At 34.2% G+C, this 15,084-nt stretch overlaps 1 protein-coding gene across 2 annotated transcripts in view; it reads right to left on the bottom strand.

The window, feature by feature from the left end:
• Positions 1-216: 216 nt before the first annotated feature.
• The window catches only part of Awh (LIM/homeobox protein arrowhead), a 32,736-nt gene continuing 17,868 nt past the window's right edge, over positions 217-15,084 (bottom strand). The window contains exons 2-6 of one of the 2 annotated variants that reach the window (XM_031980226.2): positions 13,904-14,187; positions 3,433-3,650; positions 2,225-2,473; positions 1,493-1,666; positions 217-638 (exon numbers count right to left, since the gene is read on the bottom strand). In XM_031980226.2, coding sequence (XP_031836086.1) covers positions 532-638; positions 1,493-1,666; positions 2,225-2,473; positions 3,433-3,650; positions 13,904-14,187 — 1,032 coding nt within the window. In that variant the 3' untranslated portion in view covers positions 217-531. The remainder of the gene's footprint in view (positions 639-1,492; positions 1,667-2,224; positions 2,474-3,432; positions 3,651-13,903; positions 14,188-15,084) is intronic. The other variant, XM_031980227.2, reaches the window with a different exon arrangement.

Raw genomic sequence — 15,084 nt, 5'->3', positions numbered from 1 at the left:
TAGGCGATAGTAAATCCCTTTAAAATTTTCAAAATTTCATTGAGCTTATAATTATTCACATTGTTGTATTATATCAGACACGTAGATTTTATAAAATCACACAATTCTCAACCAGAAGACTCTTTAAAGAATTAATCAACCAGACAAGTACAATTGCAGATCACATTATACTAAAATGATTTGCGAAAATTAACGTTTCAGAAAAGTGGCATATCCTAAAGAGACTTTGGGACTTGAATCGCATTGTTTCACTGCGAGCATTTTCATTTTCGGTCGTGAATCAACAGCGCTGTTGAAAAATCAAACATTAAGTGTACCAAAGAAAACGTCCATTCGATTCAAGAACTTTGGCCAGAAGCCAGCACGATTCAAGATTAAATTACGACACTGACGTTGAGGCTATTGATTATCGTTGATAAATTAAATTAAACAGAGGGGACTATCGCTTTCACCGAATCGTGGACTTATGTTATAATAAACTTTAACTCGATAATGAGAATATTTACAATACTGCTAATTCAGCAGCGGAGATTAGACTTCGTTCGGCATCGACAACATCATCGAATCCTGCGAGAGTTCGTCCATCGATTGTTCCGAGCCTGAAGACAGAGTTGACGGGGTTGCGATTGAAAGTAGACCTTTTCAAAGCAAAAGTTTTGTTTCCATTTTGTATACTATCGCCTGTCTGACTGTGAGTTAATTGTTTTAGGGACACAATTTTCGTGGGATATTGTTTACAATTTCTGAGATACGAACATTTTTCTAAATATATTAGTTATTAACATATTCTTAAAATGTATATAGAGATATATTATGAAAATCGGTTAGGATTATTTTCAAGAAATATCGAAAAGAAGTGTATCTATTAGAACTGAAGACGGATAAAATTAAAGTTTGAGTACTTCTCGAAAGTGATAGGTGACTTAAAAGGGTCAATAATTTATGATTAAATAATATCATTCGAATTTAAACTAGATAATGTTAATAAAATTATTATAAACCAGTGATCTTTTATAAGATAAATATAAGTAATAGCAATATTTACTTCCGTATTTTTAATATTAATTCATTTTGTACGTAATTGGCATCATCTAAGAATTTTTTCAAATTTTAATACTCGAAAAAAGAAAATTTGTTGCATATTATTATAATAAGCATAGGTATATACAGATCGTTACAATACAAAGTAACAATTTCATTAGCCCAAATCATATACATAACGAATAACGTTAATACTTTATTAATTAAATAGTCCATGTTAAATGATTGAATTATTTACAAAAGTTTCTGTAGGTATTCCATTTAAAGTTACAAATTAAAGTTGTTTGTTTTCTAGAGTAGTTTCTCGACAAATCCGTTAAACATATTTTCTTTGAAAAACAGATTTACCTATATTTTTAATTTATTGCTCAAAACTCCTTATTGAGAAAGTTTAAAAAGTTTGATACATCCTGACGCCAGAAGAAAGTCAAGAGGTTAAAAATTCTCTTACCGTGATTATGATAAATCGAAGGTGTAGGACTCTTGCACGTAGCTGGGCTGAGCTGCGGTTGTTGCTGGCCATGATGGTGTTGCTGCTGATGTTGAAAGGAATAAGTCAGATGTAAATTGATATGCCGACTGAAATCGCCCGTAGCGGCAGTGGAATTCGGAGGTGATTGATGAACTGTAACAGTAAATGATGCTTCTTAACCCTAGAGCATTGTAATATCTAATACTTCTAGGTGTAACTGTCATTTACCCTGTCGAAAGATCGATTGTTTCATACTTAGATTGTTCTCAAATATGCTTTCACGATATTCGATACATTCATTCGACTTTAAACAACCGAAATTTCTATTTAAAATAAATAAACTGTATATAAAAAATATAGTATACAATATACAATATGTTTCACGTAACTATCGCCATGATTTGTTAGGCACTTCCGATAATCTAACGAAAAAAACGTTTCCAATAAAACTTAATTAGCTTTAAATAGACTACAAACTGCAATACAAAAAATTTCCAAAAAGTTTTCCTATCGTTAAGAAATTAAATTCTTATTTTACCGAATAAAAAACTCATACTCTAAAACTCATTGGAAAATATAAAGAATTCGAGGGAATTTACTATGTTCTCGAATAAAAGAATTGTTTCTTTTCGTTACACCCTACGTATGGTAATTAATAGGAATTGCCGTGAGTTGAGTATGTAATCTGAAAGAAACAAACGCAAGAAGTACCATGTTGCCCTTTCATTTTGCCTGTGTGCAGATGCTTCTTCTGCCTCGCCCTAGAATTCTGGAACCAAACCTGCGTAACTCTTTTGCTGAGTCCAGTCACATGCGCTATCCTCTCCAGATCTTGGCCATCGGGGTTGCTGTCCAATTGGAAGTTCGCTTGCAGAACCGAAAGCTGCTCCTCGGTGAAGGTGGTCCTCACCCTCTTCGCCTTGTTACCGTTCTTGTGGCCACTTTCGGAGTCACCGCCTTCTGCGAAAGTAGTAATTAGAGACGCCCCACCTTCCTTTCCATTTGTCTCTACATCCCACCGTTCTCTATCCTATCCTCCTTTGAATCTCTAAATTTACACCATTTCACAATAGAAAGTAGTCCAGTCATCGACTATAAAGCTTATTCTATTTTTACGCGAATTATGAATAAATAATATTATGCATCTTGACAGGTGCAATATGTTAAATGTTCTTCAAAATGATTATATGGGAAAATAAAACACAATATGATAATGTAATTTTTTTTGTATAAATATCATTTTGGTAAACTGTCGAGCATGATTTTAACTATCTACTGTAAAATCTTCGGAGTAACCTTTCTATAGATAAGCTAACGTTTTATAAGATAGTTTAATACACAAAATAGCTTTAACACATTCGCGACTATATATCTTTCCTAAAGTCTATAGTTGAATACCACAAAGTATGTTGTTCAAATGTCTGTGAATACAAAAAATATATGGTAAAGCTATGTTTTTAATTTTCGGTTACAGATTTTGAAATGACGTAGAATTAAGTGATCAGAATTCTTATAAAAAATATAAAATGACGTAGAGTTATGTTACTGGTATTCTTTTGGAAAAATTAAAAATGAGGTAGAAGTACGTTATTGGTATTCAGCTGAGAAATATAAAAAGATATAGGATTATGGTCCCGAATGTGTTAACCCCTTGTCCTATAATGTCGTGTTTGACTAGTGGTGAAGATTTCAAATAGAATTTAACCAATATAAATATTACTCAATACGTTTGATTTCAAATGAAATATTATTCCTTTGTTATCAATGATTATACTTTAAAGCCAACGTTAACACAAAATATGTTTAGAATTTTTCTCGTATTTTTAATAAATTAATAAGAATATAGTTAGACTGATCATAGTTCAGAGAGAAATCATAACGCAATGGATAAATATTGCAATGTATCCGTATAACCTCACCATCGGAAGAAGTATTATTTCCTTCGACGACGTCGAGATAGTGTGCCTTACAGAGCAATCTGGCATCCAAGAGAGCGAACTGTTCACCTGTAGAGAGTTGACGGGAACAGGCATCACAAGCAAAACAGGCTAGGTGATATACCCTTTCCCTAGCTCTCCTTACCCAATCTCCAGCTCCTACGCTACGTCCACATTTTGCACACTTAGCGCCGAATGTTCTGTAAACAAAATATAGATGATACTTCAGCAATCTTATAAATCTCTTACATTAAATCGTTTATTATTGCACTGATTTTAAATGAAATATTAAGTTACATTCAAGGTTTTGTTAACTTTTATACATATTTTGATACTACTTCTTTACGTTTTCGTTGCTTCGCGACGTGTACCACTATTCGTTGCCACATGTTTCATAAAAAATATTTCCTTAGAAATATTGCGCGTGTATTCCAAATATCAAAAATGGTAGACATGACATCTGAACGTGTTAAACCTTTTATTCAATGTTTGGTATTGAATCTATAGTCTAGAAATATATTTACCAATTAAATATTGAAATAAAATAGTTAATATATGCAATCGATTGAAATTGTCATAGAAATAAAAATATTATCTCTAAGTTAATGAACTTCAGCAACCAAAATTTAGACTGCTGAAAATAAATAATTTTATCGAAAATCAAAAAAAAGTTCCGAACTTTTAATCACTTGTACGGACAAGATACTTATGTGTTGCGTGTTATTCGTTTTCGAAAACTTTTATTCATTTTCAAACAAACACTTTTCGAATTTCTAACTTCCCAGGAAAATTTCTTCGAACACAACAGGTTAAAGTACATAAACGTAAATCTGAAAATTAATTTGATGTCAGGTAGGTGAGGAATCCTGCAACAAGGAAATTATAATTCTCAACTTTATTCTCAACTTTCAATTAGTTTGTTTTCTGCAAAAATTTACAGAGATCTCATAGTTTTTCCACGCTGAGCTGCTGAATAACGACGCGGTTTCATGCAGGGAAATCAGAAGCGATCGTAAAGAATTCGCACGCACGCAGCACGCGGTCACCTGCGGCAATGGCGCCCATAAATTCCACGATGGAAGCTCACCGAAGGCTTTAGCTTCCAAGACGTCTCACTCCCTAACGAATGTATCCGGCAAAGTGCCGACGATTCTTTTGCCTCTGTGTGCGCTCGTATTCAGGTGTCGATAATCCAAGCACCGTCTTTGGTGCTTCTCCGTGCCGGAAAACTCTCAGATTTCGCAATGGAATTTATTTCTATGGGCTATTAGCAGTTGCAGTTAAGTAGAGAATTATTGCATGCATAGTAGAGATATTAATTACTCATATGTTTTAATTACTCTCATATTTATGTCTCGCATGGAGATGTGATTTGAGCGAATGTTTATTCGAACACGATGGGCATTTTGGAGTTCCCAAAAATATGATTTGAAACTTTTTTTTGTATTATCAGAAACAATAAAAATATTTGCGACGATTAATACTAAAACTACCGAGCAGTTAAATAGACTTTTTGAACTTCCTCTGTAGAAACTCCAAAACTGCATCTATTGAGAATTCAGAATTCAGCTTGTGTATTTCTAAATAAATTTCTTTAATAATTCTCAGAGAAATATCTGTTATCTTTTCAATAATTGCAGGAAGAAGAAATCAGGAATGGGTTGTTTTGATCCGTCTGGTAGTTTCAGTATTAAGATATGTTTGAAGTATAAATAAGCAGTTAGACCTTTCATGTTGCTAATAGCTTGGAAAATTAAAGTAAGGCTAAAATTTAATGGAAAGGAAACATTAGATTCATATAGATTGTTGAAATCTATAATCTCTCATAACTTATGAAATCTTATTGATACAGGTATAGCAACCATGAAAACCATAAACTTTAATCCCATACCTCTTATATAGGGGATCAGCGATTCTGTGTCTTCAGCGCCCACGTTAAGATGTTAGGCAGGGATTAGAATTTTAAGCGAGTTGATGTCAATTGTGAAATTTTTTTTACCCCAAGAAAACTTGCAACGTGCATCGAAAACAACGGAATATAATCCCTATAGGTAGCTGCTTATGCAGGTATTTACAAGTCCATTGTCTTCGCGTTAATGAAGCTAAAACCGACTATCTGAACACTTTAATAAATAGTATTATAATAATATTTATTTAGGATGTAATTATTTTAAATTCATATTTTAAACTATAATTAAATATATATACGTTTGTGTTATTTAATTCTTTATAAACGTTTTATCTCCATTTCTTGGTTAGCTTCAAAATATTATAGTTCGATTAATATTTTCAACTTTTTCTATTACCTATAGAAATAAACCGACTTATAATTATAAGGATTATAAATGTAGAAATACAAAATTATGAATATCTTCTTTATGTCACCCAAATTTCACTTTGAATAGCAAAGGCAAATTTTTTCTGTACGGTGAGTGTGCTCATCACAAAACAAAAACTTGCCATATTTTCACAACGAGTATGTTCATCATAAATTTAAAAATTGCCATCTTCTCGTGACAAATATACTCGTCAGAAAATAATAAATTGCTATCTTTAATGGCGAGTACACTCCTCACAACACAAAAAACTGCCATCTTTTTATGCTCGTACTCAGCAAAAACACTTGAAAGCTATAAACCTGTTAACTATGGAATTTAGTTTGAAAAATGTCTCGTTTAGCGCGCAATAAAATCAAAAAATGAAGTGTATATTCGTCAAACGCAGAACGAATGCACTTAGGGTATATTTCAATGAAAAACCAAAGGAAAACAAAGAAGAATTACATGTTTAACTGAAAAATAAAGAATTCATCGTTGAAAGAATTAGTATAATTTCAAGCTTTAACCCTTTTAGTGCTGAACAACGATATTGCGTTATTAGCAACATTTGCGAATAGTGCCAACGACGACATATTGTTGCGTATGCGATGACGCTTTATTATTCGCATCGTGAGAGAACTTTATCTTAAAATTAATTTATAAAACATTCTAAATGGTTGAATTCCTCTTCAGAAACCCTATGTGAGATGTTGCACAAACTGGAAAAATGGTTTATGAGTTTAACTTTTCGTTATATTTCGCGATGATTGATACCGAGACTGTGTATACGCTAGAGCGATAAAATAAAAATTTGACACGTGGAATTTCCTACAAATAATTGTATAGTTACTTTTTAAGTACTTTTATAACAAATAATTGAAAATACAATATTTATCCTCACGTGCCCTACATCAAACTAAGACCAAACCGTGATTCTTCTTAATTGCAAACACCGTTTGCACAAGAAAACTAATTTTTCCACTTTTCCTGATAACTTTGAATAAATATTATTAATACAATTTTCAACAAATATTGTAATACAACTGGCATTAATTCATTCTCCCTTTACTTAGTAATGTGATCCTTTTCGAATTTTGTAGATAACTTTCTTACATTTTTTAACGATTTTTCTTCGAGCCGTACTAAGTTACATCAAATTGGTTCGGTATCGTTCACTTAGGTACAATTCTTTCGATGGACAACAAAGGGGTTAAGATGACCTGTGTGCTCGTAAAACGCAGTTAACTGTTTAAGGAAGCAGTTGCCGCGGAAACGCGACAAGACGAATCGTAGCAATTCATCGATGATCGGCAGTGTCATGGATCTAGTAGCTACTAGCCCGCATCTACTTTCACCGTGTGGAATGGGGTGGTGGGGCCACCGGGGTAGTCGCGTGGCCCCATAAGATATCCCCGCGACTCGCCGACGCGCGACGGGCGCGGTAGGACGGGGAGGGTCCGCGAACACAGACCGTATAAACAGCTAGCTCGATCGTCGCCGGAGGAACCGGACGAGGAATCGGGATGCACTTTCCGTGTTCATGAATATGATAATGGGCTAATGGCCACTAGTCGTTGTTTAATTACCAGCCGCTGCGCACACAACCGACCACACCGGACTCGGCCGTGGAGTCACCGTCTCTCCGCTTCAGCTTGTCGTTGCCGGAGGATGCTGCTCCGGGTGCTCCTCTCGGTGCACCCGTAACACCCACCTTTCCAGCCATTCATCTGACCGTACGTGCGTGTGTCGTGTACCATGCTCGTGTCCTACCGCTACACGGCTACTGTTTACACCGTAAAGGCGTAGCTCACTGAGATTTTTAGACGAAATAAGCAGTGAGTACGTCGGACCCTTTTGAGCCAATGCGAATAGAAATACTTTAATTCCCTCGAAAGAACAATGTTGAAAGTTGATTTTTGAGTTGATTAGTCGACCATAGTTTTTTAATGGACGTTATTACTCTACGTGGTTTAAGGAATACAATATGAATAGTTGATGAATAAATAAATGAATAATTGTTTATCTTGGATATGATAGGAAAGTTATGAAAAATAAACGTGAATTTCGGAATATTGTCAGCAGTAAAACTCGTTGTTACTGAAAATTAGGATGGGAGAAATAAATCAGTTTTAAGGAACGTTGTGCGTATCTCGACAGAAAATATTGGGTTTTTCTAGTGAAAAACTTATGGAGTGCAAAGGGTTAAGTATTTGGAAACACTATAGTGTTTTGATTTTCGAAAGTATAGTTTAATTGGATTCTTACATATTATCTCATATTAACTTCTTATTGAGACAATGGTGAAGCTTATAACGCTATTCTATAGAACAAATAAGTATATAAAAATCGTAGAATATATTCAATTGGAGGAAGGCTATCGAAGGAAGAAATAGTAGAAGCATTGGATGGCTTTAAAGGTTGAGAAACATTCGCTAGTGGAGATCACTTTCCAAGACGAGAGAGCCAAGTTTCTCTTCCCTAAACTTTCCTCCCTTCCCCTACAGATACTTTCTATTATAATACGATCCTCTGTATCCTTCATTATTCCTTTTGTTGGCCATTCTTTTCCTTCGTGTCTCTTAAACATCTACTTTTCAACATTTACATTTGGGACATCCATTTTTAATTTATTATTGAAAATTATTCATGAATGATTTGCTATGTAAAAAAGTGTTTTAAACTAAAGTTGTAGGGGATCGAAATCAAATAACTTTGACATTAATCATTTTTTGTAAGAGCAACTCCTATGTAATTTTCCATAAAAAATATTAATAGAGTATTCTCCTTTGCAGAGGTTGCTTCTGATTTAATATAAGAGATTATCTCTGATAATCTCGTACCTGGTTCAAGGAAATTAGAAATAATTAAAACTTTTCTTATTTGCATAATTATTCGGAACAGAGACATCCTCACCGGTTTCAATGCCTCAAAATACGTCAGTGACATGATTCTATGCAATTTTTCACTAAAAAGAAAAAACATGATTTTGAATGATGAAAGCATAATGCAAGGTCATTGAAACCGTTAAACGCGCCTCTATAATAATTACCGTTATTTGTTTATCAATGTTAATATCATATTCCGAAAAATCGATTTTTCGGATGCTCAAAAATCATCGGTATCGATTTGAAAAATGACATTTTCTCCCAAGAATGCGGGCTGTAAACCGTAACCATAATCGTACTCGCGTGAACGGTCGCAGAAATAATTCGTACTTCGACTGGGAGAGCACTTTGCAGGGTTAGATAAGGCGTTGCGCACGGACGTACGTTTACCTGGAAGGTGGCGAGGGGTATACCGGTCGCCAGGCGACAAATAAATGACTCCTGGACCCCGAAGCGCGAGCTGTAACTTCGAAGAGTATGTTTGCGTGAATGTAAACCCGCGGAGTACGTCGCTGGGAGCGGAGTAAGTATAAGGATAAAAGGAGGGAGGGTCGCGAAGGCAAAGAGGAGAAACGGACTACGATAAGCGAGAAGTGGAAGGAAAGTAGGAAAGGAGAAAACAAGATGAAGAAACGTGGTGGCAGCTGTGAGACGAGTGTAAAAGATTCGAAGAAATAGATGCAAATGGAGGAAGGGAAATAAGAGCAGGTTGAAGAGTGCATTGAATCGAAGAAATAATACCTACCTCGCGTTCACTTTCTTTCTGAAAGCAAAACTGAAGTTGGAATTGAAATATTATACTGTATTTATCAGATGTAGGTTATTTGGTCAACATAAAAGTTCTATTCGTTTTTTAATTAACACTAAAAGTACCGGACTGGTCAAAATTATCCATTCCTGGTTTCCTCTTTTCGCATTTATTAATAAGGTAACAGATATTTCTTTGAGAAACTATTAAAGAAATTGATATAGCAATGTGCAAACAGAATTGAAAACCAATTAGAATCTGAATAGATGTACTCTTGGAGTTTCTGTAGAGGAATTTCAAAAAGTCAATTTAACTGCTCGGTAGTTTTCGTGTTAAATTAGTTAATTATTATTAGTTAATTAAAAATTAGTACACATTAATTGTATTAAACGCTCGGTGATTCTAGTGTTAATATTTACTGAATAATATATCGTTATTAATGACTTCTTCCTAAAGTTTTAATAATTTATGGATTCCATCTATATAGAATGGATTCATCTTTGGGAATTTGAAATCATATCAGATTTCATATTTATCAAAGTATTAGAGATTCAGATCACTTCAGATTTCATATTTATCAAAATACAAGAGAGATGAAATATAAGTTTGCTACATTGAAATTCCCAGTAGTTGATATCTGAAATACAAAAATGTAATGGCTAGAGTAGCTAATTGTTCATTTAAACACGATCGAAATTGTTTAAATATTCGCGTACATGTCAATTGTTTTAAATAACGAAAGTATTTTTCAAACGAATGTTATGAAGAATGATATTGAACTGGAATATTTTCGAGAGTAGAAAAGAAGGCCACGAAAGCCTATAGAGAACCAAGCCAAAGAAGCTACGAAGTGACTCGTCGATTGTGCACAGGGAGTCAAAGTCAAAGTCTTTCCAACGAGTTTATCCAACTGTCAATCAAACTTGAACCGGTCACCTGGCTGTTGCACCGGCCTGTCTAAATCACGTATCGTAATATCCGATCGTGAAACGCGATCGCTGTCTACATTATCGAACACGGAAATGAATATACCTTGAGAAAGAAAGAAACTGACCCGAGTTTACCTTATATCGTCGCTTAGCGTTGAGAATACATGTGCCATAATAAATATTTTTATTATTAAAAAAGGTTTAACTCAATTTCGCGAGATTTAATTTCGTTGCTATAATCATCAAGCGTGTAATGCACATTTATAATCAGGTAATCCAGCAGATAATCGATTAAATTAAATCATATTGATTGTAAATTGAATGATACATATAAAAATTTAATTAAATTAAAATCTTAATTTTTTATTATCCTTTCTTCTTAAAACTATATTTTACTTCTCCATAATTTAAAAATGTTATTTTTCAAATATATATTATTATTTCCTTGTTTATGTTATATGAGATAGAAGACGATGTTACTACAATATTTACCTATTATAGAAACATTCAATGCATGTTACTTCATTTGTTGATATTATGAAAAAAATTTCATAATATTTAAATTCCATCAAATTTACTTCACAGTACTTCATACTACAAATGAATTGAAGCTCAGAAAAAGCATACGATAAAAGAATAAATCGAATTACCGGTATGAGGAAATCCATTATTTGAGCGTTGAAATTAATTTTCCAGGACAATAGAAATAATTATTCACGACACATTGAAAGGCACCGGGCAACAGATTTGACAAGGTTCGACTGTAGAAGCGCAATCAGAAATTTCGCATTGGAGTCGGCGTTCCCTCTGAAGACATTTGCCGGATTTCTCGACCCGTCTGTCTTTGAGGAGTCAAAGTCGTGTATGCGGGAGGTCTACAAGAATCCGCCGCGTAATTTTTTTGACTCATGCTTTTCGCCTCGTAATGCTGGCTTACGATGACCCGGTCGACAGGATCCACGACCCGTAGACTCGTCGACAAGCGACTTCGAAAGAACCAAAGCCACCTTCTCGATCTACGCTTCTCTACCTTCCGTGATAAATGATCGGAAACTACACTGCGGTCCTTTCGTACACGCAAGAGACCAGGGACACCGTTCCGGCGTGCTCCATCCCTCGCGTCGTTCAATTATTGACACAATGTGATTTAATTTATAACATTTATAACATTTAATGATTCATCAAATATTAGGCGCGCCAATCAGTAATGTATTATACCGGTTGCGTTCAATAATTAGATCTCACTTTCATTTTCAAATAATGTGACCGTTGCGGGGATTGTAAAGAAATTTTTTGGTAGATAATCGGAGCTTAAGAGAAATATTAAGAGTGGAGAATAAAATAGTGATTGTCGGTTCAATTCTTGGAGGAACGTGTAACGAATGAAATGCGTAATTTCTTTATATTCTCGAATTTGATTTTGGAAATTTGATTTATGCGAAGAAATGGATTTTTTAATGAAAAAAGTTTAATGAAAAGTGACTAAGGTATCTTATTCAATAATTAATATGATATAAAGTTTTCTATATACTTCTGTACATATAATCAATCCACTTATAAATTATAGAACATCAATGATTAATAATTGGTAATTAAACAAATTTTTATATTTATCAACACAAATAGAATCGATTAATACACAGACCACAACTGCTGAGTGTTATATGAACCGTTCATTGGCTAAATCGGTTAACTCCATTTCTTGAATTTTTTAAAATTTTATCGTCCATGTGCTTGACTGGTTTCCAACTTTTTATATTTATAACAAATTTCCTGATTATTAGGTTCGGTGCCTCGAAATAATAAAACTTCTGTTGTTCATATAAAAATTGTAATGGTAGGTAATACAGAGTTGTCCTTCAATATAGTATTTCATGCATTTTACATATTTATGAGATCAAAGATACACCTGTAATAATAAAGTGAGATCCATTCTATAACGGTAATGTGATGTTCCATTTAAAAATAAATTTAAAAAATCAATTTATATTACTGCGCCACTTTTCTCTGCTTTTTGGTTTATGGAGTTAACCGATTTGTCCAGTGAGCGGCTCGTATACTTATTATTACTGCCAGGCAGTAGCTATTGAAGATAATAGGTAATTGCAGCAGCGTACTAACGAGACTAGAAATATAATTTTCAAAGTGCAATGCGTGCAATTTTACCACTGTATCATCGGAGATCTGCGTTTTCCACCAATCATGGTTCAGCGATCGAAACAGATTCAATTATCAAGATAAACCGCGACTAGAAAGTGAACAGAGCAGCGTGATATCTAACACCGGTAGATCAATCGATCGCATAATAAGGCATAGTAAAACTGCTACTGCTATGATTACGGTATCGATGCAATAAATATGATAGCAAGTGGTTCGCGCGTTGGCCTGCAAAAATCTGTTGCTTGATTAATACGAACGAACAGAAGGATTATACGGCGTGACAACCTGTCCAGGTTTCTTTTAGTTGACCGATAAGCGAACGTAAATTAACGTTAACGTGTTTATGAACTGGTTGGATTGTTTCCTGTTGGTTATGTGTTTATTAACGTGTGGAATGCAACTTGCATTTGGTGCATACGTATGTCTGTTTACCAATATATAATGATACAAGATACGAGGTTTCAATAGCGAAATACTTTTATATTCAACATTTCGATAGTTTACTCTTTATAACATTCTTCTTTATAAGTTATCAGATTTTGTTTTAACACGTTGTCCGCATAATATACCTAGACTTGTCTTATTCGAAGTAATGTTAGTGAATCAATTAATTGAAATGGAATTATTTAAAAAGCAACGCATTATTTCTTAAGAAAGTATATTCTAACTACTCTATTTAGAGAATAACCAGGAATAAGCAGTTTTATTTAAAAACCGGCATAGAAAGATCTGAATCTAAAAAGACCAAGTGATGGATAGTGACTGTTAATACGTTGAATGCCATGGTGATCGCCGGTGACTCCCAACTAAATCGAATTACCAGGATTTACTCGATTGAACGATAACTATTTGAAAACATTTCTATATCACAAATAATTCTACCTAGTAATATAAAAGTGCAATAATAACAACTCAATTCAATGAAACAATTTAACACGATGACCGCCACGAGAATTTATAGCGTTTCGTATAACATTACTTATCGTATCATAACAAAGACAAATGGTATTAGAATCAGTTATTCATGGCTTGGTTTCATAGTTCTTAAGTTATAATATTATTTAATTACTCATATTACTAAACAATATAATTCGACATCAGTTTTCTTGTAATTGTTTTCAAGTAATTCGGACGTTTCGGTCACCGGTGATCACCGTAGCGGTGAACGTGTTAATATTACATTTGTGTTATTTTGTGCATTTTGCAACCTGAAATCATTTAACATTTAACGTGTTAAATAATAATAAAAGAATAGATGTCTTGTTATCTACCAAGATAAACGTGCAATAATAACAACGCATTTTAATTAAATATTTGCATACTAGATTTTTCCCATTTTGTGTATTTTTTAGGCTGAAATTATTTGGTATTCAATGTGTTAAATAATAATAAAAGAATGGATGTCTTGCTTACAGCGCGTAGTCGTGCTTGCAGTAGAGGCGCATTCCTTTTAGAAAACAGGAGTGTTGATCGTGTAGTGGCCTGGCACAAGCGCAACATCTCAGACACCTTGAGTGCCAAGTTCGACCGCCGACGCAGAGAACGGTACGCTCGCGTACACGTTCCCCGCAGCCGCCACACTCCATCACACTCGATGACATTTCCGGTCCTATCAAACCGCCAGTGGTTTCAGGAGCACCGAGGCTCGAACCGGTGCCTTCGCAGACGCTGTCACTCGTCATGTCTTCCACTTCCGTCTGTAACATCAAAGAGAAACCTCATCGTCAGGTTTAAATGGCACTCGAAGCTTAAAGAACAGCTATCAACGAAAGTACATTTTTCGTTCGTTTATCGACAGATGCTTTTTCTTTATTACACGTACACGTTAGTTCTCTGTGGTCATAAAGTATAGAATATTCGGTAGATTAGAAAATTTCGATAGAAAAGAAGGAAGTGAAACAAGAGAGAAGGATAGGGGAAGTGCAAAGATGATAAAGTTTAGGTAAAAATACATAAGTAAGTTAAGTAAATGTAAACGGATATTAGGATGGAAGTTCGTCTAAACCGGAAAGGGAAGAATTATGCGTAATAAATAAATAATAAGTAGAAGAAAAATAGTTAAATAGGCCTCTGTGCAACTTTCAGTATACCATTAATACTAGATTTACAGAACGAGACAGTTTGACTGATATTGACTTTCATAAACACTGTGTGGTAAATGTTTGGGTCGATTTTCATTGATGCAAATACAAATGTGTATTCTAATTTACCTTTAAGCCCCTAACTTCAAGAATATGAAAGAAAAAAAATCTATTTCTCTAGAAGCAAGAGAATAAACTGTAGATACAGTAAATGTACGTAAAATCTAGTATTAACACGTTGTTAACCGGTTACAAGTTAACTCGTGTTTGCACTTGCATTAGCCAATTCAATTTTTGAAACGCAGCCAATATAGAATGCTGCAAAAGCGAAGTATTGAAAGTTATATTTAATTCATTATGTATAAATAAAGTACATTGAAGTTTATTTAGATTGCTTCACTTTCATATTTAATTACGGAACAGTAACCAGTGATATAGGATAGTTTCTGGGTAGAATTGCCAGTCAACAATGTGTTAAGAACGATTAAAAATATAGACATTTGACAGTGTAAA

Source organism: Nomia melanderi, chromosome 1, assembly GCF_051020985.1.
Source record: "Nomia melanderi isolate GNS246 chromosome 1, iyNomMela1, whole genome shotgun sequence".
NCBI classification, from domain to species: domain Eukaryota; kingdom Metazoa; phylum Arthropoda; class Insecta; order Hymenoptera; family Halictidae; genus Nomia; species Nomia melanderi.
Note: the sequence above shows the minus strand (reverse complement) of the source record. Positions and strands in the feature narration are given on the sequence as shown.